The 27,304-nt window shown below is 44.5% G+C and overlaps 1 protein-coding gene across 1 annotated transcript in view; it reads left to right on the top strand.

The window, feature by feature from the left end:
• Positions 1 to 27,304, top strand: part of LOC146798068 (cytochrome P450 2G1-like) — a 592,985-nt gene that overhangs the window by 507,714 nt on the left and 57,967 nt on the right. The window contains exon 7 of the mRNA XM_085625289.1: positions 12,259 to 12,446. Within this exon, the coding sequence (XP_085481415.1) occupies positions 12,259 to 12,446 (188 nt within the window). The remainder of the gene's footprint in view (positions 1 to 12,258; positions 12,447 to 27,304) is intronic.

The raw sequence follows: 27,304 nt of genomic DNA, 5'->3' as shown, positions 1-27,304 counted from the left end.
TTGCCCCTCTTCCCATTCTTGTCTCTGGGAACGTCACATGCCTGTGTCTACCAGTGCTAGTCAGACAGCAGTGCATATGGCTTACCCATACAGCCACCACTAGTGTAGGCTTCAATGCTACACCTAACGCACATTACCCTCCTTGTGCATCCATGCTACTTCACTTTTACCAATGGTAGGTGGTTGCCCCCTAATTTTAGCCTTCATGTATGCATTTTTCACTTGGCCCGATCATAGCAGCCACTCATGTAAAATTTGTTGCGTCTCTCTGCAGCTGCTCCAATGTTAGATGGTTGCCCACGCCCCCTCCCCCCCACCTTTGCAATTCAATTCGTGACATGGCCCTTAACTGTACCTACTACCGTCTACAGCTAGTGTTCTCCCAACACGAACAATAAAGTTTAGTTCCTAACAAATTACTCCCAACCTGGCCGCCACGGTTAACTTTCTAGTGCCGGCAAGCGGAGGTCACTTCACCAAGTACTTAAGCTCTGCAACTGGAAGTCATCACTACGGGGCCCAGAGCAGGGAAGGAAAGACGCATTCCGGCTGCCACCCACAAGTGAGTACACCGATGCTGCCACACCGCGTTGATACCGGTAAGCTTCGTAACCCCTGCTTGCCTTGACCTCTGATTGTTCTTACAGCTACAGAGCAACAATGTGCTCTGCCTTCCCCGTCAGCTGTAGACTACTTTACCTTGGGTGAGTTACCTTAATGCCGCCACGGCTGCGCTCCAGTTTGACTACCAACAGCCTATTTTGGTGAATGCGCAATCCGCTTGTTGTTAACTTGTGTCACTTATGTTGTGAGTTTCACTTTTGGGCATCAGCCTTCTGTCTTTTCTGATTTAGACACCCACGAGCATGCGCCCATTCCAGCTCACGTTCAATTCTAGCCATCCCGCCTGCTTTAATGAAAACCTTGCACCGACTAGCACGCATCTTGTCTAGTGCTTTTTAATCTTGCCGACCGCCATGACGCATAGTCTCCCCACTTTGTATAATTGCTGACCCCACCCGTTTCTTGCTTTGATGTGGCTTTGGGCACCAGTTTTCTGTAACTTCAAACTGAACACCTACTAGCTTACGCCTAACTTGCGTGCTACCAGTGCTAGCAACCGTTGCCTCCTTTATCGGCACTCACTGGTTTTTAGTTACTACTCACTCCTCCTGCCTACACATTTTTTTATATAATTTTTTTATATACTTATGACATCCCGCCTTATTTCACCGATCATTATGGCACCAGGTTAAGCCTAGGGTCTAGGATACTTGGATGGTCTCACGACCTGGTGTGCCAATTTCTATCTCAGTGAATACCTCACGGCACACGTAGTTTATCCCTTGATCATCCACTACACACTGGGGCCCTGCTACTTTCTAACCGGACATGCATGTGCCCTGCTCACCACTTCGAGTCTGTAGTCCACTTGACTGTACTTATATCTACCTAGCACCTACATGATTTACTGACTCACCTAACATCCTCTTGGTTGTTTTCCTCCCTTGTCCCCCCCCCCTCCCTTTTTCCCCCTTTTTCAGCAGGTCTCCTACCCTGGTAATAGTCTACTAGGGTACCTTCCACCCTGTCTGGTCATCAACCGCATTTAGGAGTTCCAGACATTTTAGTTAGTGCACCACTCACCTTTAATTTTCCATGGTCCTGATGAAGTGCCACTTGACCCGCTAGGGGCATAACAGGCATGAAACATGTCGACCCACTACACCTTGACAGCCCTTTAGGTACATTACATCCATATGGGGCTTCAATACCTTTTATTTAAGCCTGAGATACCACATTAATAAAGACATACAAGAATAGGACAGATCTTGACTTACTTTATCTCACTACCCTGTGCACTACTCTGCCCTCACACCCGCATTCACCCTATGGCTTCTTCAAAAGATCTCCGCCAAAGAGCCCGTCGGGCATTGCAGCGCCAGCCCGACGAGGAGCTTGGCCCAATGATGAAGCATGACATCCTTCAGGGTGTGTGAGGGCATCACGAAAGAAGAGACCTTCCCTTCCCCTCTAGGAACTGCACACCCTTCTGTTATACAGTACTGGCCACTTTCATGAATTCTTGTAATTGTGGGGCATGAATTAGCAGGCGTTGTCTACTGAAATGTATCTGTTGTCTTTGCGACCTGGAAGAGGAGGTAAAATCACTGTTCGAGTACCCTTTAGGCCAAGCACTGGAACCGGTGCCTGATAAGAGGGACCCCATTCTTTTTTGTTCTCCACCTTTTCTCGTACTAGATCTCCAACTTTAGGAAACCAGCCAACCGGATTCAAGAGTGCTGCATCAGTTGCTGAGGAAAAATAATAAGTAGCAAGACTGGCATGGGTCTCTTGTAGATTCTGTAACATAGTAGAATGATTATCTATGTGAAAGGTCGTGGCAGCCGCCGCAACGTCTAGACCATCAAGGTCTAGCACAAACATTTTAATGCCAAAGAAAATCTCGTATGGGGTCCGCCCACCCAGAGGTCTTCTAGGGAGATTATTAAGTGCACGTTGGACTCCATACAAATGGGCTAACCAGTTCCTGCCAGTACCTAGGACTCTAGCTGTCAAGGATTGCTTAAAGTCACGGTTCATTCGCTCCTCAATTGAGTTGCCCTCAGGCCTGTATGGAGACGAAAACTGCACCAGCATCCACAAAGACTTCATCGCATCCTTCTACGCCTTAGTGGTGAACCCTTGACCTTGGTCAGAATAAAAGGTGCTACAGGCAAAAACCCCTACAAAGATACGCAAATCCCTGATTACATTTAGAGCATCAGCACTGCGTTGTGGCCATACCCAAAGGAATCTAGTGTACAAATCAACTGCAACCAAAATGTATTTATATGCAGTATCAGAATAAAATGGACCGCAGTGGTTTAGGTACACACAAGCAAAAGGGTGTTTGGCAATGCAAAGCGGTGTTTGTGGTGGTCGTGTTACCGTAGAAGGCTTAATTTGCTGACAGATGTCACAAAAAAGTACATAATCACGGGTTTGTTTATATAAACCACGCCACCAGTAACGTTGTTGCAAGATAGAAACAGTCGCAGACACTCCGGCATGTGCCGAAGCCATGCCTTCGTGTGCAGTTTTGATTAAAGTGTGTCTGTGGTCTGCGTTGGGAATCAGCCGATCTCCAACGTAAGGTATACTAGCAAAAGGAACTTGTTTGGGAGATAACTGATAAGAATACTTGGAAGGGAATCCCTGTGGATAATTAGAGCCCTCTGAAGTTGCAGCAATTGCTGCCAAAATATCCTTAGCAATCTTAGTCTTGGACCTTGTAACGGCTGCAACGGAACACGTGGCTACTGCAGACTTGGCCGCTTCATCAGCCAAACAATTGCCAACAGCGTGTGCTCCCACACGCGGGTGGCCAAGAGTATGGCTAACATGTGAGTGGCAGATGTGCTTTAAGATCCGCCACTCGAACCCAAAACATTTTATGCTTAATTGTGCTGCCTTTAGAATCTCGATAATCATATTGAGACCAAAATAATAAGTTGTCATTGAAAGACTGCACACAGTAATACGAGTCACATATAATTTAGAGTCGACACCTTCGGATCTGCAAACTGGAGAGCAAGAATCAGAAAGCGCAGTTCAGCCAATTGAGCGGTACAGTCACCTATTGCCTGTGTATACACTATATTAGACTTGAACTCTCCATTCACCATTGTACCAACCACAAAAGCATAAGCTACCAAATAGGCATGTTTAGAATCCGTGACCGGTTGCGCCGAACCATCGGTATAGATGATAAATGCATACTCCTCCAAAGAAAGCAAAGACAGAGGAGGCGGATGAACGTGTTCATACTACAAGAACTCCTGTGTCTGTAGAGAGGGGTCAAAAATAAACGTGACATCCGGAGATGTCAAGGAAGTAGACCATTGTATCCAATGTGGATGTAATGCTTTGGAGTTTGGCACACTTGCCTTTATCACTGCTTCTAAAGCATGGTAAGGCGTAACCACTAAAATGCGTTTCCCCTGTGCCAGTGCGCGTTCCTTCAGGACCCCCATCTGTACAGCTGTCAGAATTTTCTCAACAGTCGAAAACCACATCTCGGCAGAAGTGTATAAGAGTGACATGTATGCGATAGGTACTGTGTCTCCTTCGTTGTAAGTCAAGTAAGTGAAAACCCTCCGTGCCTGGTACGATTCGTATCACCAGGTTTGTGTGGTTATCACATGTCAATAAGTACTTAGATTCTAGCAAATCAGATTGTAAAGAATGCAAAATAGCTGAATGTTCCGGGAGCCAGCTGGCTTTTGAAAAGGTTGGTTGTATCAAGGCATAGAGAGGCTTGATACACTGGGCATATTCGGGAATGTACGATCGACCGAAATTCAAAAATCCCAGCAAAGACTGACGTTTTTTTAAGTGTGGTAGGAGACTGCAAACGTGCACATTTCACCAGGAAGTGAGGCGCTAAGCCCGACCTTTGTTATTGAGCTCATAGCCCAAAAAGAGCACCGCATACCATGCGATGTGTGATTTTGCAAAATTACATTTATATCCGTAGTCCGCAAACTCAAGAATTATGCGGTCAACACGGCATAGATGTGGCCATAATTCGTCGTCCGTGAGATAAATGTCATCAACATACGAATACACATTGGGTCAATGCTGTCTAACAAAGAGACAACACGTGCGGCAAAAACCCCAGGGCTATTCTTGTACCCCAATGCCGGAATTATTTTTTTTGATTTCCACCGGACGTGAGGGTGGTTCATTGACTTCATTCAGGGGACAGGTTGTGGCTATAAAAGCCATTGGAAATGTCTAGTGTTGTTTTATATTTTTTGCGAACTAATCCGTCTACAAGAGCAGAGCTATGGGTATTCTGTATTGCAAATGTACGACAATGTGAGTTCAAATGTCTATAATCCAAAACTATGCGGTAGGACCCATCGGGTTTCGATACAGGAAAAAGAGGATTATTCATATGCGACACACATGTCTCAATGACTCTTTAATACTCTAACTGAGCCAGAATATCAGAAACGGGACCTTTGGCTTCCCTCTGGATGGAATATCGGGGTTGAGGTTGAGTCATAGACCGCAATGGAATCTCGTGTGGCTGTGAATCTCTATGGTACAGTGCTGGAGCCAAGGCTAAAGCCCACCCAGCTGCAAAAGCGTCTGCCTGTTATTTGAGGATGTAACGCAAAAAACTTGGAAGAATCACATCGCCCCCCCCCGCGCTGTGGCTAGAACAAAAGGTGGGGGCAATTTGCCTCCGCTAACATAATGTCATATGAAGCGGTCAAAAAATCCCTGTGACGACACGTACAATGTCACCCTCAGTGCGCAAAACCATATCATACAGCCGATCCGGGGGTCAACCCGGGTGTCAGCCATTTTTACAGTAATGAAAGTTTCAGTTGCTGTCGCCTCCAGACAAGGACGGAGTGCCTTCCGCATTATTGTAACTTTCGCTGCCCTGTCTAGCAGGGTTACTGCTCAAGTCCAGTCCAGCAGTCGGCTTCTCACCGTCTGAGACATATCTCGCTGTCAAACGGCAACCTTTTTCTTTTGAAAGGGGGCACCGTAGCGTGGTTGTTCCTCCTGTTTCCCCTTGCCGTCAAATTGATGAGGCTGATCACGTCCCTGTGGCACAGGATGACTTTTACCACGATCCTGGCGCTCCCCCCGCCCCGATCTGTAAGCCAGATGAGTCCTGCGAAGAACTAGGAGAACGCTGATCAGGGACCTTAAATCTATCAGGAGTCTTAATTTTCGTGCAGTCGCGCAAGTCATAAGTACGCTCAGAAGCTTCAGGTGTCGTGACCCAGCATGCGACCCTTGCTTTTGTTGCCCCCACTTTTTAGTCTTCCAGTTCTTTTTACAAAATAATAGATGCCCATCTGTATCAGATTGAGCTTTCTGTTGTGTTTGAGACTGTGTTTGTGTCTGAGCAAAAGGTGTAAGCCTCAAACTATTGCGGCCAGTGGTTGCATAAGCCTTTGCAATAATTATCGGTAGTTTGCGTGGTCTACTTCAGGAATTGCCGCCAAGCTGTTAGCGACCTGAAAGCTTACTGCATCGCCCTTGACATTGGCAAGGATCAGATCAGCCACCATGTTGAACACTACCAGAGGGAGTGCCGAAACACTTCGAAAACACAGCTGCGAACCGCTTGCCCCAGGTGTTAAAATTATCTAACTCTGGAATTAAGTCTTTAGGAAAACTAATTGTCAAAATCTGGTGTTTTTCTACAGGAGATGTATTAGGAAAAACAGCTTCTAGCTGTCCAATAAGGTAATTCATTCTTATTTGTCGGTCGCTTGCCCATCACCAAATTAACCATGACAGGACTGATAGTTACACCACCAGGTCCCGCAGGCTGCGCAACAACTGCAGGTGGAGCCACCTGGTAATTGTGTGGCATGAACTGAATAACAGATCTATTTACTGTTATCAGTGAAGTATATAACAAATGTAGTTCGGGCAGTGTAGCTGCCGTTAATGCACGTGGGTGAGGGGTATGCCTAGCCAACACCAGCCAAGTGGCCCGTCAATAGACAAAGGACCTAAATGGACCAGCGTGAACAAGTGTGGAAGGACGCCATTAAACTAAATACGATGTTGCCAAGCTGTGAGGGGAACCTCAAGGGTCCGATAGGGCTGATACGCAATCGGAACAGCAGTGGCAGTGTATTCATGGAACAAGTTATCAGTCCCGTCTACTGCCGGAAAGGTATCTCAGGAGTAAAAGACTTCGAAACGGTATGCTGGATCCGCTTCTACTACAAAAATCAGGTCCAGCCCATCATCAGGGACTCCATGAAGTCATAAAAAATCAGTGAGTGGAGAACGATTGTGTGCGGCAATGTTATGTCCCATCAAGAAAAGTAAAGAGTACAACTTAAATTTCGTCAGTACAACAAGGGCCAAAAGTATAGAGAGAAACCTTTTTTAAAACTTCAAGCTTGAAAGAACCTATAAAAACGTCAATATAGGTGGTTAAACTGTCACAGCTGTCTCTGGAGAATTTATGCCGTTACAACGCATACATTGACAATGCATTCTTTTACATCACATGCCATTACATCACATTTTTAGAAACTACCTTTGCAATGCATTCCATTACATCGCATTATACCATTACAATGCATACCATTACATTGCATTTAAGGTAAGTGTTGGATAGTATAGGGGTAATAATTACTATTCTAACTCCAGTGAGTGCAACAGTAGGGTAAGTGGTGGATAGTGTAGGGGTAAAAATTACTATTTTAACTCCAGTGAGTGCAATAGTAGGGTAAGTGTTGGATAGTGTAGGGGTAAAAATTACTATTCTAACTCCAGTGAGTGCAACAGTAGGGTAAGTGTTGGATAGTGGAAGGGTACTATGCGTTGTAATGACTTGCGATGTATTTCCTGCGTTGTAATGACATGCGTTGTAGTGACATGCTATGTAATGGCTGGGTTGTAATGACATGCGATGTTATGATGTAATGACTGCTATGTAAAGGTAGTGCGATGTAATGACTGCGTTGTAAAGGTTGTTTCTCGTCTCCGGAGGCAGAAGTGAGGGTATTGTGGACAAGCACTACTCAAGCGTCTCACAGATAAGAACCAGACCAAACGTTGGTGGCACCATGTTGCATAGATTCTGCACATATACAGAACTATGCACAGGAAAACTGAACCTCCGTGAATAGGGGTGAACCAGCCTACCACATTAGTACCCAAAATCCCAAACCGACTAGCTATAGTGTCTCATTCATTCTCCATCTACAGAGAACCTACCAATGATGAGACAACCCAGAACACATCACTCTATCTTGGGAATTGTGGGAGCCAGACAACTCTTTCGCGCACTCACTCATACTTGTCCACAACACGAATAAACAGAGACGCGGTTTAGTTTAAAATGTTTATTTTAACTAACGCGCTCTATGGTACAGTACACGTGCCATTACTAGCAGAAAAATGCATAAATACAATATAGTCATTATTGTTACAATTCCATAGAATGCAAACGGGGATATCATGTTATAAAGATAGTGGAAAAGGGACTAAGAGACCTAACCACCCCCCTGTTGTAAGAAATAGTTTATTATAAAAAGGAAGACCTCTGGGCTTTGTCAGCAGACCCCCATACCTCAAGGCCTAGATGATATTATGTTCACATCACAGGACAAGCACAGCTCTTCTCTCTGGAAAGGTGTCTCTCCAAGTGTGTAAAAACGTGTTTCGTTTGTGATATTAAAGCACACAATTTCAAGTAGTGCAGCTGTGAGTAGTATGTTATGTCTAGGTGCGAGGGACTGATCAGAACAGAATAACAACGGGCATTGTTGATCGACCTTGTACAGCCTGTGCAGACTAAACCTCAGCACAGCAGAGAACACGAAAAGCAGACAGTTCTCATGTGAATGGGGCACAAACAGAGTCTTGTGAAATATATGCTTGCTGTGTTGTGCGCAAAAGCAGCCTCAGGGCAGCGAAGCTCATGCTAAGTTAGCAAATGTCGACAATGGGTCCCTAAGCTCTACTACAACCTCATTAAATCAAATACAGATCAATTCATACACAAGACCAAAATATAATATGCCATACAATATAATTCAAAAGACATAAAAAATCTACCCCATACCAATAAAAATAAGATATATTAACAATCACATTTTGTGCCCCCCACCTATAAAATGTGGCACAAGACACGGACTAGTGAAAGGTGCAGTATTCTCAAATCACCCCAAATCACAGAAGGGCCCTATAGTTCAGTTCCAGTTTACCTTGAGATGATTATTTACTCAATATCTTATGTTCACTATTCAGACCTCTGTCTATGATTTAGTCTCTCATTCTCGCATAGTTCTCAAGCTCTGTGGTTGCCTGATTCTTGTAGCTGCAGTCCAGGGTGGTGAGTGCAGGAGCAGGACACATGCAGCTGTTTTGCTCCTGTGCTTCTACTCTTGAGCTGTCATGGTCGCATCTACAACCTCATTTAGAACTGAGCGACTTATAGTTCTCAGCACCGCAGTTCCTGCAGCAGTTCTTGTTTTCTGCAGTTATGACCTCCCTAGGCCAAATGCAGATGGGACAGTGGTATGGCAAGTGCTGCCTCTGGACTGAAAAAACTCCCACCTCTGCTTTGAAGAAACAGTAGGACTCAGGGCCGGATTTGGAACTGAAACCGGCCATGGCAAACTGCTCAGCCGGCCCCCCTGGTGGGAGGAGAGGTGTTTGGCCAAGCGGTTTGCTAGGGCCTGTTTCAGCCGATTTTGTTACAGGGGGCCGATATTGCCAGCCCCTGGTAAAAATGGTAAAAGAACAGGGCTTAAAACCGGCCCCCACCCTGGTTCCCCACCGAGGAAATGCAAGGTGCCCACTACGACCAGTCCGTCCCTGGTAGGACTCCAACGTCCGTTTCAGCAACACCAGTCCCTCAGTCAACATGGACTGCTGTTTTCACTTGATGCTTGATATCTACAGACGTCTTCATTTAATTTCCAACCAGAACCATTCAGGTTAACAGGGTATGAATTTTCACATACTGGTCACTCATGGCTTCATGCCCTCGCAGTCATGCTTTCTCTGTCTTGTTCCCCCACCACTGGACTTTACTGGGCTTCTCGTTCTGGACAGCCTCTCTCAGCAGCCAGACTGGTATGTAGACTCGTCCATCAGAAAGGGCATGTCCCTATACCACTGGGAGAATAGCTGCCATAAAGACACCAGTCCTGGTGCCACAGCCCTCCTTCAGGTTCTTTTTTAAAGCACTGCCTCCCTTAGCAGTGAAGAACTTTAAACGGCTTTCTTTGTCATGAAGAACTTGGAACTGAAACAACGTGGTTAGTTTATATCCCACTTTTATACTCTAGACAGGATGTGGAACCACTGTGTAAGGTTTCAGACCTAAATTGGGGTAGTTCTCTTTCAAGTCTCATTTTGTGGCTTTCCTTCAGACTCCGCCTTTGTGCTTGGTGATGGCTTTCATAGCAGGTAGCAATAAGGGCACAAACAAGAGTGAGATCTCTGCACCTGGCTGTCATGAGCCTTCTAAAGTAGTAAAAAGACAAAAGGACAGTCCTACCTAGACCTTTTTATACCCTGAACATTAGAATCTGCAGTCCCGCCTCTCACCCCTGGCATCTACCTTGGGGCAGTGCTCAGGAAGAACTAATCTGTAGCCTTTTGCTCAAATGTCCTCACTGTATTTATAAGGGAATGCTTGTCTCCATCCTCACCACTTGAGTATCTGGATCTCCACCCTCCAGCAACTTACAATGTAGTAATACACTTCTAGTCTCTGGGAAAGCTCTATCCACCCTCCACTTGTGCCATGCTAAAACATGAGCCTTCTCTAATGGATACCACTGGTCGCAGTACTCAGATGTTTCTGCTGAATGGAGTCCTACTACCATACATATGCTACATACTAGCTGCACATACACGCACTCAACAAACTGAGGGAAGGTCAGCGCAGTGGTCTGAGGTTCATATCAGAGTGAACATTTACGTGAGGGGTCAATAAACTACCTTCTCTATGACACTGAGAAGAATGTCTGGTGACACAAATGATTAAAAAAACTATGTACACTTCAACCCCCTCTTTGTGATTCACCAAGTACAGGGACCCATCCAGGTCACAGAAGAGCTGCTTGGCTTTGCATTACCAAGAACAAGCATAGGCCTCTGAGTGCACATACTAGATTCTTGTAATGAAGGGTCCAATGAAAAGTCTGTATACTAGTTTCTTGAGCAGTCAGGCCCTCAGGTCAGGGGTACACAACTGTTCACCAGGCAGGGGGCATGCCTGTTTTGAAAGTTTGCAATCACATTTACTCTTTGTGTTCATTGCATTCCCTTTGATTCTTTTGAATGGTGTCTCTTATTTGTCCCCGAACATCACTTTCACTATGATTCGCATCCAGAAAATGAGTGACAAGATGGTCATTGGTAAAATGGTATATTTTCCAACTGCTTTGTTGACTGATTCTTGTTTTTATTGTCTGTAAGTTTAGTGGTATGTAAATGGGCAACACATATAGGTTCCACATTTGAAGTGCGCTCCGTACTACTGGATAAACTTCAGCAAGAAGCATTAGTTGGATTCTTGGGGACGCAAAAATGTGATCACTCTGCTCCACCTTTGAATGCAAACATGATGGGCTTCATGCTAATTCACTTGCCCTCAATATGATCAGTTTTATTACCTTAACAATTTTGTTGATTTTTGGACTTGAAGTAGTATCAGGAAGAATTCTATCTGTATTTTTTTTTAGGGGAGTAATCAAGTCCTTTTGGGGGTTATATTAACCAATTTTCATGGAATGTTTCACTAATGATAAGGGTATCTCCTTGCCAGAACTTTCTTTTAGCAGAATTTCTGCTTGAGTAAAGTAATCTTTTTCCTTTCGCAATTTCTCTGTATATGGAAAAAATGATCAAAATGCAATCCATCTCTGAAAACACTTGGATGATTAGAGCTGTATTTCAAGAGTGTGTTACGCTCCGTGGGGTTTCTATACAAAGTGGTAGTTTGTAGCCCTCACACAAGTTGACTAATGAAGGCCAGAAAACAAGTTTTCCTTACCATAGAACTAACTACTTTTATCCATACTATTGCTAGCCTAGTACTCTCCTATTTCGTAATAGCTCTTTCTGGACTATTAGCATTTAAAGTAAAAGGCGTAACATTGCCTGTGGATGTCACCGATTTTACATACAAGGTGGAATACCATAAATTAACTGGAGAAGCTTGTCAGCAATTCGGTGATATATTAAGATATGAGAAAATTATAATTATTGACGAAGTAAGCATCGTCTAAAACTTTTTGTTTATTAATTTAAGAATGCAAGAGGGGCTACAAAGAGTCCTGTTGAACGTGGTCCCGTATATTTTACAACCGTAGTTTTTGTTTTTTCCCCAAAATTTACTGTAACAAAAAAGGAAAGCTGTATGTTGGAATTGATAAAAGGTAGAAACTCGTACTAGGTGTTTTTCAAGCAAAATGTACATCCATGACTAAACGGTATTGGGTGAAGCAAAGAACCAGATGTAAGCACCCTATTGCTACATTTTTAAGTATGATCTCATTAGAAGATATTTGCTTCTGAATTTGATTTTAAAAATATCTACAACTTTGTCAGTGAGTATTTATGACCCAAAAGTTAGTACACAAGGTTTGGTGTACAAAGCTGAAGATGAGATGAAACAAAATATACCCATAGCGTGTTAGAACACTAAAAGAAAGCGGCATATTGAATGTATCCTCTTTTCAGAAAAAATGCATGAGGAGATTGACCGTGTGATTGGGCGAGACCGGATCCCTGCAATGGAAGACAGAGGAAAGATGCCGTACACAGATGCTGTGATCCATGAGATCCAGCGTTTCGCTGATATAGTCCCTGGAGGCCTCCCGCACTGTACAACTAAAGATATCTGGTTCCAAGGATACTTCATTCCTAAGGTATGACTTTTGCTGTATGTATATTTTTCATTATTAATGGTACTCAGTGATAAATCTTACTCTTTAACTATGGGAATTGTAAGCAGCCGTATTAAACAAGCATTGGCATAGCCAATAGGTCTCGCCTTTGGGACCTTATAAGTGTTTCGCCATGCCACGGTTAATGTTGTTGCACCAAGGATATTGTGCTGGATAACTAAACACTTATAAGGTCCCAAAGGGGAGACCTATTGGCTATGCCAGTGCTTGTTTGTATTGGTCGTTTCAGGTGGTGGGCACTGGAAGTTATTTTTGGAGACGTGGACATATCTTTTATCATCAGACTTTTCTCAGAGCAAGTCTGAGAAAACAAAAAAGACACCTAGAGGAAAGGAAATATTGTAAAGTGTGACACTGGGAGAAAGCAGGAATGAAAAGTAACCTGAAAGAGTGAGATAAAAGAGACCGGAAGTACTAGGTGGTAGAAGAAATAAGCATGAGGTGGAATCAAGACAAGGCTGCCTTACAATCAGCAGCCACGTCATAAAACGGTGTTGGAAGAAGTCCTTTAAAAAAGTGGCCTCCTGCACTTATTTTTTAATTTTTTTACAAATTAAGCACTCTCGACACGTCACCAGTGCATAGACTTTCTGAAGTGTTATCTTCTCACAACACAAACATCTGCCCTCCAAGTTCAGCAGTTGATTTTGGAAGGAACAGTCAAATACTAACAGTAACGGAATTAGACTTTGCCAAAGGTGACGTAAATAGTTTACATCCTAGAAACAGTTTAATGAAAAAGCTGAAGGTCAATGTGAGCAAGTAATCAAGTGCTGGTTAAATCCTCAAAAAAAAAGAGCTTATTTTATGTTAATAGCAAACAAGTCATAGATCAGACGGTTTTTTGTCGCTTCTATGCAGCCAAATGCTGGTGAAGGTAGTTAGGCACACTGTCCAGAGCCTTGGGACTGAGAGACCGATGCCAACAATATAAAATAAATATGTTCGGCTGTTGGTGAAGCGTCTCCAGGCGGCTCTCGGGTTCAAACCGGAGGCAAGAAGCACTGCATGTTTATGGAAGAACCCGCCGCTGGGAACACAGAGATTTCGTAAAAGGTGAGCCTTTAAGGAAAGGCAAACATTCATTTAATTTGAGCTAAGTATGAGGTCTTTCGGTGTTTCCCAATTTCAATAGAGGTTAAACCTTAAGAAAACACTAGTGTAACGCAACAGTTAGAACATGAAGTTTGGTGGTTAAATTCAGTTTTGTGTTTCAAGAGAGAATGTTCTTTTTTCCACGGCTTGAATCTGTGAAGTATTTGCTACAGGCAATATCTTCGGGTGCGCCCCTGAAAAGTGTCCTCTGGAAATTCCAAAGTGCAAATGCTACTCTGGAAATTCAGCTGCATCTCTTGCACTGTCCCACAGGAGACAATAATTAATTAAAATAAAAAGCAGTGAAGTAAATTTAAAATATATTGCAAGAAAATGTGATTTATTAAAAGTTAATTTGACTAAATCTCGTAATTATTGAAAACATAGCTAGTGCCTTCGTATTTAGTCGAGTTGGCAGCATCAGAGAAAATGTAACAAAGGTTGCATGTAACTTTGGGGGATTTTTACATTTTTTGGCATCACTTGACATTTTTTTTAATGCCGGCTGTAGGAGAGGAAACTAAAAAAAAGAGAAACAGCAGCTGTGGCAGCGCGCTACAAAGACAAAAATGTTTGTGTGAAGCTGTGAAAAACTCTCAAAGCAGAGCTGCAGGCCAACATACCAATTTTCATGCCATCCGTGTTCTCGTTTTCCGGTCTTGGGCCAAGTGTACTTTTCCGAAGGCGCCTTAAGGAATGAACCCGGAGTCAATGTTCCGGTCGGTCAGCTTCCATGGTAACAGGAGCACGTCAGAGTGTATCCAATAGCGGCCACCTTTAACTGTAATCGCCTAGTAAAAAGAAAAAAAATACAAGAAACGCCTAAAGATAAGTCTTTCAGGGAAAGCAGTCGAAAAGGCAATGTCGTTACAGCGGGCATTCAGGTATAAAGCAACAACAGGATTACGAAACCTGAGCAAACAATTGGTAAGAAGCACGTGAACTGTCACTAACTCCTTCCCTGTTGGACAGGCTGATCTTAAAGTACATGTAAAATTTGTCACATCCTTCAGTCATGCGGCAAGTGGAATGGGCTGAGTATGCAAATGCATTTTCTTAGAAACTACAAATGATACTGTCGCGAAAGCAACTTGAGCACTGAGAAACAGGGAAAAACGTAAGTTCCTTCAAGGTCAGCAGCTCAGGAGGAAATGGAAGTAAATGCAATGAAAAAAAATGTCACATAAAATAATGCGGTAATGTGAAGAAATTATGACTCAAATTAACTAAAAGTTGTTCCTGAAAATCTGCAGCACGGCAAAGTGTGAATGTTGAGCGATTCAGCTAAATTTACTAAGAATCTCGCACCAATGAAGTCTCGTGCCTCGTGCTGACGAGGAGAGGAGGCGGCAACGGGGAGGGGAGAGAGGAGGGGGCCTGCGCCTGTTTCCCTTGCGGGAGCGAGCAGGAACCATATGGTTTCAAAGATCGCTCCTGCATGGGAATCGCCAAACGTGCTGTCATTGAAAGCAATGCAACACGTGCACGTTTCTGGGGCCAAAACTGAATCGATTACATGAGGTCTTTTTACTATGCAACGCATGCGCGCTGCGTAGGCGAGACCTAATAAATGACCTTTTATTAAATTTTATAGTTAAATATTTTTGCACAAAAGTAGTCATGTAAATCATAACTTACTAAGGAATGTAACAACATTATTAAAACATAGGAGTTTTCTTTAAACCATTGCTGTATTATAGTGGTGCGATAAAACTATCTTGAACATTTGGATAATGTTCAGATGTTTGTTTTCAAGTTTTTGGCCAGATTACCTTCTTTGTCACAAGACTACATTTCACAACATACTGGTTGTTTAATGACTTTTTTTTATTTGTTTCTACATCTAAAAATATGCTTGCTATGCGAGATGTTTGGCTAATTATTACTGGTTGGGATATATTTCCTATGCTCGAAATTGTTGCTGGCCACACTAGCCTTCATCCTTGTTGGGCCCCTTAAAGGCCCTGTTCTGAACATATCTTCTTCGGTGTTCCCATTTGTAGCTAAGGCTGGATGCTGCAAATTTCCACACGTCTCATTGGGCAGCTCAGAACCCAGTGCTTCTAAGGGTCTTTAACTATAGAACCTCTTGAACCTGTTCAAAAAAGTATAATACACCGGGATCCAGCAAAAATCTGAGTTTTGTTTATTACTGATTTCTAGATATTAAAAATAATAGTCAAAATCATAAGGAATATAGAAAAAAAACGAAAGGTTTAGAAGGTGACAAGCTATGACATTTTGACACTTACTAACCAGTATTGAATACAAATGTGGGTGCCTTTCATTATTGAACATTTAGGGTCAGTGAGATAGCTAGGGATGAAACAGTGTGCCCTGTCCGGTAGGGCATTTGTGCTTTAGCCAGATGTATGGACAGATTGCCAAAGAGTTGGGCGTTTATAAACCAGGGATTCTGTGTAGAGTGATTGACCACGCCATGGTGGCTTCTGCTTGCCTGTGCAGACTGAATGGTGGCTGCTGTTTGCCTATGCAGACTGCTCTTGGGGAGTGAAAAGGATTTTGATGCCATCTGCTGATTGTCTTTACATGTTTTGTTATTTTGTTCCCTTTACTATGCTGACAAGTACTGCTGAAAACTGCTGACTTCATTATGTCTCAGCACCTGAAGAGTTTCATGTGTTTAACTTTCCTTTTTTATCTGCCCTGTTCCTATCACAGACAATAGTATTTTCCCCTCATCTCCAAGACCTGGTCGTCCTTCCTAAAATCTGGACATGTGAAAGGGGAATCGCATGCTAAAGAGCTACGGACTGGGTAGCACTCACTTGTGAACGTGCCTGTTCAGACAGGCGAGGAGATTGCGGAGAAAGCTATCTCCTTACTCTTACCTAAATACATCCTGATGATTCTATTAAGGCTTCTTTGAAGGAGACACTTTTATCGCAAAATGTTTAATTTCTCACTAGCGGCCACTAATTCTCCTTTTTGCAAGAAATGTGATAGCCTCCTCGAGGACAGATGACTATATCTGATTAATACTTTACTGATGTCTGTGGAGGATAGCTTCATTGTTTATTTAATAAATTCCTGCTGTATGAAAAGCGATATGTGGTTGTTAGGAAAGTAAACACTATACCAATCAGAATACAATTAGTGAACAAAGAATACCCAAAGTCAGTATAAACTAAATGGTCTAGCCTATTTACCTTTTCCTCTGCAACTGATTCATTTTATAGGCACTTTGAAAGTAAGTAATTTGATAACTGCCTGTTTGACCTCTGACAATAATTGGCTCAGACCATACAACACCTGTGGATGTGGTGTGGCCCGGTAAGGGTTGATAGTAACCTCTCCTTAAGAATGGTTAATGGTTGTTGATTCCAAAAGGATCCGCCATTTTCAGGTTCCAAAATATTGCTAGAGTTCCCACTGCGAGTTCTGTGGCGGGATTATCTTTGTTCTCATGCCTAATTCCCCTAATAAGCCAACCCACACCTATCTAGACCGAAAAGCTGTGAAGAAAGTCCTGGATGCTTCAGCCTTACTTATGAACCTCTCAGCAATCAAATCTGCTAAATCACGGAGGCCAAGTCAGATTGATCAAGAGACTGTTAATAAGACTGAAACAACAGGGCTTTCAACAAATAAGAATGGCTGTGCTCTGATGAATTTAAATGGATCCATGTATTTAAGGACATTTTTATTGGCTACTCGGGATAATGACTGAAATACGAAATTGGGTTGCTGGTTGACTGGGGTGGGAGCCCTGGTCAAGCGGCAACCACAATCCTAGTCAGAGACATACCCTAAGTGAACCTCTGCTCAACCCTGTGTGTGTGTGCTTGCCACAGAGCAGTCGGGCTTAACTTGGAGGCAATGTGTAAAGTATGTGTGCAACATTTCAACCAGTAACGTAGTCAAAACACACTGCAAAAGAATCCCACACCAGATTAGAAACATAGAGTTTTCTTTAACCCCCTCTGTGCGGAGGACAGAAAGATTCTGTCCTCCAGCACGATGGGCATGTGCGAAGGACAGAACCGTTCTGTCTTCTGCACACGTTCAGGAGATCCCTCTTGCTGTTTACAGCCAAGAGATTTCCTTTTTTATTTTTCAGCATCAGGAGCCGGGGAAAAGCTTCCCCTGCAGCCAGAGACATTTGTGCATCTAAGGTCATCGCAGACCTGTTATTGCTTGATCTTGAATGGCTGAACACCACTTGATCCTCTAAGAAGTCGAACGCCGACCTCTGGGGGTCGTGTGAATAGGTAGCATGGAGAAGTCTTGTTTAATATTGGAATTGGCCAGACTAATTGCTTCACCAACTAAAAACGACCATGCATCGCCACCCACAGAACCGAGAAAGAGCTATCAATCTGTCAATCCTTTTCGTGTCTGGTCTGGGTGAGTTTTCCAGTTTTGAGTCAAATTAAGCTGCAAGCTCCACTCCAGGTGATGCCCTTCTGTCAATTCCTTTAAGTTTCAGCTTTTCAGCCATACCCCCGGAACCCAAATACTTTGGTTTTTCAGAAGCTGCTCTGTGGGTAATGGGAATAACGCCGTTGGATTCCTAGTCGGCATCGTTTGTGGTCAGAACTACGACGGTAACTGATCATCTTCTAATCTCCGACTTCCGTTCTTGATTAATGGAATCTTATTCCATTATTCCTAGCTGAAGTGTTCAGGTGAACGGCCTGCTTTGAACATTCAGATTTTTTCTCAGTAAATGCTTCAGACCCTAGGACACTCAGTCAAGTGCATCAAGGGGCGCCGAGAGGCTGGGACTGGGACAGGCGGTGGACCGCCAACTCGATCCCTAGATCCAACTATGAGGTTTTTAACTGCAGCAACTTTAATATACACTAGTGGAGCTGGAATTACATTGCTGCTGGCACCAGACTTGCCCACCAATGGATCCTCGTTAAAGGATTTAAAGTGTACTCTTTCCAATTACAGGGCCTCAAGAGTCCTGTATTGTTATTTTTCGTCGATACCTCACCAAGTCAAGGCTGGGTAATTTGCGCGCCTGCTGCTGTCCGTGGATGTGATAGCTCACGGGTACTCATAGTACGGCCCGCGGGCCACCAGCGGCCTGGAAAGCCTTCCTTGGCGGCCCGCGAACCTTGCAGACATAGTACCTGTGTTTTTTTTTTTTTTTTAAATAGTGTCAGCAAACACCGCCGGTTGCAGCAGCGCAGACTCCAAGAGACTCTGCTCTATGCGGGCTGGGCGATTCCCGCAATAGAGTGGAGATGCAGGGGCGCTAAGAGGTGAAATACAACAAAGCCTCGTTAGCAGTAAATGGTCTTTTAAAGACCTGTGAAGTACTTGGGTGCAGCTGTGTGTGCTCCCGGGAAGCTGTCTCAGCCCGGGCTGACACACACGCAGGGTGAGGTGACAGAGAGTGAAAGTGGATGGCAAACTGCAAAGGAAATCGGGGCTGCTGTATAATGATGGGGTAAATTGCTAACTTCGTATTAAGTGTGTCAGAAAGTAAACATGGAATAATCATTACATTGTCAAAGCCAACTAGGTGATGCTCCATGTGGCCCTGCATTTCACTGGGATTGTCCATTAAAAAGAGTCATGCAAGCTGTCAGTGTGTCCTGTTAAAAATGATGGGGAGGATAGAGCAAAATCTAGAAAAGAGACAATAAATGGAGCAACACAGTCACAGGCAGGAAAATAAGGAAAAGAGAAAGAGGGACACAGATGAAAAGAAAAGAGATAGCAGAAGAGAGAATGAGAAACAGAATGAGAGAGAGAGAGTTAGAGAGAGAGATAAAAGTTTGTTTTCCAGTTACAGCCCATCAACAGCAACAAGTAACACGATCACAGACATAGCAATCGCCAATTGGAACATGAAGATAATGGTGTGTAGAATTTGAAAACGAACACAAACATAAGTCCTGTGTTTTAAGACAATTAATTATATGCGCTTTGATCCAAGCTGTGAAATTACAGGGTGATAGAGGACAGCAGGGTGTGAGAGCCGGGTGAGGTGACAGAGGAAAGCAGGGTGTGAGAGCCGGGTGAGGTGACGGAGGGCAGCAGGGAGTGAGAGCCGGGTGAGGTGACGGAGGGCAGCAGGGAGTGAGAGCCGGATGAGGTGTGCATTAAGAGCCTGTGATTTGATGTTTACCGCCAGCCTGTAGTCAGAGGGTTGAGCCAAGGCCAGGGAGCTCAGGCCTGGCCTCCGCTCTCGCAGCACAGCGCACAAATGCTCACTGCCAGGTTGGCGCTATATATAATTGATGCATGCTTACCTACAAGGACGGGTGACTGGCGCCAAAGGGGGGCTTTGATCTGACAGCTCGGGGTGAGAGTCAGAATTAAAGCCAGCGACAGATGTGACCCCAGGCCCAGTGGTTGGACACAAAACCCGCGAAGCAGCAAATTCAGAAAACAGGCTGGCTTTTACATTACACAGGGAGAAGGGAGAGCGGGGGGGCTGTCTCTGGGCTGGTGACAGGGACGTGTAGACACAGTATGTGTGCACTGCCCGAGGCACAGAGACAGATAGAGACAGAAACAGACGGAAAGAGACAGAGATAGGGACAGAAACAGACGGAAAGAGACAGAGATAGGGACAGACTGACAGATAGAGACAGAGACAGATAGAGACAGAGACAGATAGAGGCAAAGACAGATAGAGACATATAGAGGCAGAGACAGGTAGAGGCAGATAGAGACAGGGGCAGAGAGAGCTAGATAGAGGCAGAGACAGGGACAAGACTGGCAGAGACAGAAGCAGAGACAGATGGAGGCACAGACAGATAGAGGTGCAGAGAGACAGAGACAGACATCGACAGAGAGAGAGACAGATATAGAGACAGGGATAGATAGAGGCAGACACAGATATAGGCAGAGATAGACACAGACAGGGACAGACACAGACAGGGCAGGGGCTGACAGACAGAGACAGAGAGACGGAGAGAGAGACAGAGGGAGAAAGAGAAAGAGACCGAGATAGAGGCAGGGACAGAGAGAGGCAGAGACAGAGACAGACAGAGATAGAGACAGAGACAGATAGAGACAGGGGCAGACAGATAGAGGCAGAGACAGACCGAGAGACGGAGAGGGAGACAGAGGGAGTGAGACAGAGGGAGACAGAGTGAAGAGGGCGATAGACAAAGGGAGATAGACAGACACAGACAGAGGGAGACAGAGGGAGAGAGAGGGAGGGAGGGAGACAGACAGAGAGAGAGAGAGAGAGAGAGAGAGGGAGACAGAGAGAGAAAGGGAGGAAGACGGAGAGAGACAGGGAGGGAGAGAGAGAGGGAGACACGGAGGAAGACAGAGAGGGAGAGAGAGAGAGAGAGAATGGGAAAGAGGGTGGGAGAGAGAGATAGAGAGAGGGAGGGAGACAGAGACATAGAGAGAGGGAGGGAGAGATAGAGCGAGGGAGGGAGAGATAGAGAGAGAGAGAGAGAGAGAGAGAGAGAGATGTGTGTATGCCGGGTCTGTTGGCTCAGGGGACAAAGGCATCTGCTGCAGGGGACTGTGTTCAACCTCATGGTCAAATTTTGTTTTGCTCTAGCCCGTCCCCTCCCCCACTGACCCCGTCCCCACCGGTGCGGCCCTCGGCCGCAAACCACGCTGTAAATTTGGCCCCCGAGAGAAAGTTTGTGAGTACCCATGTGGTAGCTGTTTCTCAGGATCCCACTCCGAAATTGAACCCCGATTCCCCGTTCCCATTGTCACCATGGTAGGCACAGAAAGTACCATCGAAAGTTGATAGGGGAGACATCGGAATGTATCGCCGCAGTCACTGGGACATCCAATAGGCCTGAGGGTATCTAAAGTCACCAAAGTGGCTGGGTGAGCCCGGTCTTGGTCTAATAAATGCACGCATTCCTGGAGGTCAGCGATCGTTGGCATGTATTAGCTCTAGAATTACCATAGTTATCCAAGTAACAGATGGAGTGATCAAATGTAGAATTAACCTGGAAACAGGATTTTGGTAAGGAATGGTCAGTCCCCATCTGGAATAGAATATGGTCAAAAATCTGCAAAACCTCCAGAGCACCTAACACTGCTGTGAGAAGTCGGCCTGGTATATGCTGTCCACTAATTAAAGTGGGCAACCTGCACCAGTCCAAACAAACCTTATGGTGATTTAAGAGTTCAAAGATAACCTTAGAATGCTATCCAAGTGGTAGCTGTAGAGAGCAGCCTTCAGGCTTAGTCTTGAAGGAAAGTTAAGCAGCTTGTTTTACCAGAGTACAACCTTATATAGTATTGGTTAAACGAAAGGGCAACCACACAGTAGTTATAAAAAATATTTATTTATTAATATAACCCTCTCTAGTATAAAAAAGTATCTTCTACACGAAGATAATCACAAAGCACACAATACTGTAGCACAGAAACAATAGCAAGCAGCACTAATACACAGTGGGCTCCAGGGGGAGACCAAACCATATACTAAAATAGTGGTATAAGAACCATGACATGAGTCAAAACAATGTCTAGAGGACATAGAATCGCTGGGACACCAAGGAACCACCCAAGGTGAGTAAGTAGGGACCCCACGGAGAACGGGTGCAATGTGGGAACACGACCGTGTGCTATGTACAATTCTATGGGGCAGTCGCGGTTGAAGTTTTAAAGCTTAAGGACCCTTTCCAGTGGATTTCGACAAAACCCCATAGAACTTAGGAGGTTGGAGAGCCAGCCCACCCGAGAATACCTTAGTATCAGAGTTAGCTATCCCAGGGAAGCTGGGTGCATAGGTCTGAAGTGGCGTCGGAAACTGCTCTCTAACTCAATAGAGTACTTTGAAGAAGAGCCGCTGCTGGAAGGGATAAAAGTGTCAGTTGGAATCCAAAGGTGGATTCTTGTTGCAGGGTACCTAAAATCAGAGTCTGGGTCACTCTGGAGTGACCAGGGGCTCGGTAGATGAATGCCCCCGATGTTGGGTGCTTTAGGTGCGTTGAGGTGGTTCTTGACTCTGCAGCCCCAGGGACCAGGAGTTGTCGAGGATGACCAAGAGACAGATAGGAGCTGTGGCAGAAATGATGTTGAGTGCTGAGGGGTCGTTATCCGGCATTACCATCAACAAGCCTTGGCAACGGCAACCCTGGCAGAAGGTCAAGGAAGGTTACGGTTCGGACCAGCAAGGTCCAGGAGACTCACCAAACGCAGGGGAGTCAGAGAAAGCCTGGAGCAACCAGACAAGCCCAAGAAAAGCAGTGTTGACCATCAAGAGGACCAACAAGCTGGAGGCACAGGGGTCGCGAGGGGACCTAGAGCACTTTCACAAAGCAATAGCCCACGGAGCACTCGGTGCGAGGATGCCGGAGTTCTTTGGAGGAGATGGTGCCAGAGGTTGGGACTACTCGGAGCCCAGTGCACTTGTTCTGGAAACGCCAACAAACATATGCACTTGTAAATGAACGTGGTGCACAGGGGTACGGGTATTGCAGGCCCACAAGGTATTCTGACCTCAAACTTGATGAGGGGGCAGCTCGGACCTCAAGGGACTTGGAAACCCACCTCCTGGTTGCTGGACCCTTCGGAGTCCGTAGGAGCTCAGGAGCAGCAGACTGGTCAGCGGTTGCAGGGAAGTGACTCCTTCACTCCAAGGAAGATATCTTCGGTTGTCCTTAATGCTCCACAGGTCCTGCACAGAGCTTGTATGGTGCACGGGCACAGACGTTACTTTTAACTGAGAGGGAGACGAAGTCGGGCGCAAATGAACTTCAGAGTGTCCAGACGGTCGAAGTTCAGTGGTTTCTTGATCAGAATCTTGTCCACATCCAATCTGGGGTCCTACAGTCAGGTAAGCCTTTAAGTACCCACAGGAGAGGGTTGGACAGGTTATGGGGACCCTCCCAAGGGAGGGTTTGGACAGTGGGGAGGTTACTCCCATGTCCTTTGTCCAGTTTTGCGCCAGAGCAGGAGTCAACAGCTCCCAGGACTGGTTCTCACTGGACTATGCACAGGGGCACCAAATGTGCCCCTCATACAGACTTTCGGTCAGTGGCAAGCACACCCACACAGTCCTAATTCACCAAGGGCCAGATGTAGGATGGCCAAAATAGCACCTCGCAAATTGCGAGATGCTATTTAGGATGTACCACGTCGTGTAACACACTGTTAGCGATTCCCTTTGGGGTCGCATATTGAGAGGCTCATGAATAATAATGAGCCTCTTGCAATTTGCGATCCCATTGGGAATGGCAGGCTCTCCCAGGAATGGTGGCCTGCTGGCCTCAGCAGACCACAGGTTTTTTTTTTTAATGCAGCCAGCTTTCCTTAAAGGGAAACGGGATGCATTGAAAAAAGAAAAAAATGAAACGTTTTCTTTTTCATTTTTCAAGGGCAGGCAGTGGTCCCTGGGGACCCCTTCCCTTTTGCGAGCCCATTATCACCCTCTTGAAGAGGGTGGTAAATTGTGAGTGTTTTGCGGACACAGAACATTCTTACATAGGGTTGCGCTCGCTATTAGGAAGGGAACGCCATTTCCTAATGGCAAGTCACAAAACCCTATTTTGTGAGTCTCAAAAAACTGCGACTCACAAAATAGGGTTTGTACATTCCCCATGCTGTTTTTGCATGTGCAAATGGGTCCGCAAACCCGTTTGCGCCTGCAAAAATGGTTGTACATCTGGCCCCAAATCCTGTCTAGGAGGTAGTCACACCACCCTGTGACAGGATGCCTATTGTTCTGTCTTTTCCCCGAGCTTGGCTCAGCAGCAGGAGAACAGAAATGTGTCTCTGTTCGGCAGCAACCCTTTTGGGCTGCCTGGGACTAGAAGGCTGGTACCGAGAACACCAGGGACCTCCCGAAACTCGGTTTTGAGGGGTGGAATCATACCTTCCACACCAGTTACCAGTGTGGGGGTATGATTCGACAATGTTTGACACCAAACACGATAGGGTTACTTTCAGCCATTTTAGAGTTGGTCATCACACAGTCGCATAATGCTACTCTATATGTCGTAAATGGCTGCAGCACTAACAACCAGGGAGAATGGACTCCATAGACTGCAGGGGTGTCCTGCTCATGCAGTGGCACCCTCTCACTTAAAACCAAGCACCCTGCCTTCAGGATTGTTAAAGCCTGCTATAGGGGTGACTTATAGGTTTTAAGTGTAGTGACCCTTAGATAAAGTAAACCTATATCTTAAGTGATGCATGTACCAACTAACACAGGCTGCAATGGCAGGCCTGTAGGTTCCATTGTGCACGGCCTCTCATGGGTGGCATAATACATGCTTCAGCCCATGGGAGGCCTCTGGGGTACCTATGCCCTGGGTACATGGGTACCATATATTAGTGACTGACAAGGGTACCCCAGTAAACAATCTGTAGTGTACCTAAGTACATGACATCACCAATTTAGGGAGAAAGCAGATAGACTGGGATCCTGATTAGCAGGATCCCAGTCAGATTAGTCAAAAACAGTATCCCATGAAGCAAAAAGTGAGGGTAACCATAAGAAGCAGATCCTTCTTCCCTACAAATACTCAGGCACTCTTCTTTATATATAATAGGCTCCTTCGTTCCCCCATGACCATACATAGGACGAACAGTGATATATATCAGATGCTTGTTAGTCCTGCTCTCTGGCAGAGGCTGATTTAAGACCTTTACTTTTCACATGTCGTTTTGATCATGATTTCTGGGAAAAGGTTTGGAATCAGATAACTGTAATTTTAGTCTACACAGCTCCTTTTTCCTCCTCTAATATTTTTCTAGGTTCCTTATCAGATGACTGGGACAATTATACCTCAAGTATACGAATTCTGGACTTACTTATAGCAGTCGCGTTTCAACAAATCACCCAAAATTTGAAAGATCTGTCTAAACTATCTTTCCAGGTTTGGTGGTATGCATTTTATCACAACCACATATTAGACACAGCTTATGTTTACCTTGCATCTGTCACCATGAAGCGTTTATTATTATGGTCCTCTGTCACACAATTCCATGAAATCAATGCGAAACGTTATGATATGCGTACTCCTATGGAACAAGAAGTTTTGAAGCCTCCTTAACATTCCGAATTGTATAACCGCTAATAACTGCGTTTGTCCAAGGTACATATATGGTTGTAAATTAGTACAGCTTACCAGATTTTGTTAGTCTTCTATTTATCCCTTCCCTTCTTTTTGATATTAGAACCACATGTTGTCTATGACATTTTGTTGTATTTTTCAATTTGATAAAATTGCCTTTTTAAAACTTAACAAAAAAGGAACCATAACTGATTTAATGAGCCGTTCGATGTTTCTCTCACAATAATGTATGGACATTCTCAAGGAAGCACGCAGACCAACTACCCTGGCTGGTTATGCTGCTAAAAGGAAAATATTCTTACACTATTGTCATTTCAAACACATTAATCCTTTAGCAGCCAATATACAAGACATTGTCTGCTACTTATTTCATTTGCACAGATCAGGTTGAGCCTTCACATCTATAAGGCTCCATCTTGCAACGGTTGCTGCATACCTACAAAATAGACAAAACACTTCCCTACTCAGAACTCCAGTCATCAAAACCTTCCTGGAAGGTCTCAAAAGAGTAATTCCTGCTTGGGTGCCACCAGCTCTCACATGGAATCTCAATATTGTATGAACAAGAATAATGGGCCCTTCATTTGAGTCCCTCCACTCCTTCCCCCTCTAGCTTTTATTGTGGAAGGTAACATTCCTGGTCGCTATCACTTCGCTTAGACATGTCAGTGAACTTCAAGCACTAACGTTAGAGGAACCTTTCTTCCAAATACATAGGGACAGGGCTGTACTTCGCATCAACCCCAAATTTCTTCCAAAGGTGGTCTCACATTTCCACCCTAATGACTTCTTTTTCCCCCAACCTGACTCACTTGCAGAAAGGGCTTTGTACACATGAGACCTTAAAGGAGCACTCATGTACTACATGAGAAAAGCAACTTGCACACACCCGAGCCCAGCACTAGATGGCATGATTATGCTAAGCATGTGAATCTACAACCATACATGCGTCAAACAGATGCTTACTGGGTAAGTAACATTTTCTTTTCACCTCAGACTCGATCGGGGTCCAATCCATTCCCAAATCATCAGAAGGGGCTCTTGGAGAAAATGGTGGGGGTGCTCTTACTTTTCCTTGCTGGAAATCGTGATTTCTCATTGGCACTAAAAAAAATTGTGTACAAGAAGAATCAATGATTACCCTCCCACCATTAGAACTTAAATCTTTTTTAAAAACCTTAAGTGGCAAGATTAGTTATAATAGAGATATTACATTTTGTAATTCTAAAGAGAGGTTAAAGCTAATAGCCAGGACAAACTCACCGAGAATTTCACAAAAATATTTATTCTGGAATTTAGAACATGGAACTCGACAATTGCTCACTTTATGTGATATGAATCTTTTACCTTTAAACGACTTAACAGCAAACTGGTCCCAGAATTTGAAAATTGGAAAAACTTGTAATTTCTGTAAGCTGAGCATTCAGACCCTGGACCATGTCTTGTTTGCCTGTCCAGCTTTGGTCTTGAGTTGTCGTCGCTGGCTTCGGCCGATGTTTCTACAAAATTGTGTTAAAAATGTAGCTTCAGCCCGTAATTTTCTCTTTTGCCCAAAAAATGAAGCTGTGTGTCTAAAACTATTTAATTATTTTAAGGAGTTTATGTGTATATTTTAAATTTTTTATATATTCTTTTAAATGGGATGTTAACCCCCCTGTCTGTCACCTTCATACGGAGTATTAATATTTTCTCCATTGTCAGATTGTATTTTGCACATTGATTGGCTGCTGTTTA

Source organism: Triturus cristatus, chromosome 9, assembly GCF_964204655.1.
Source record: "Triturus cristatus chromosome 9, aTriCri1.1, whole genome shotgun sequence".
NCBI lineage: Eukaryota > Metazoa > Chordata > Amphibia > Caudata > Salamandridae > Triturus > Triturus cristatus.
Note: the sequence above shows the minus strand (reverse complement) of the source record. Positions and strands in the feature narration are given on the sequence as shown.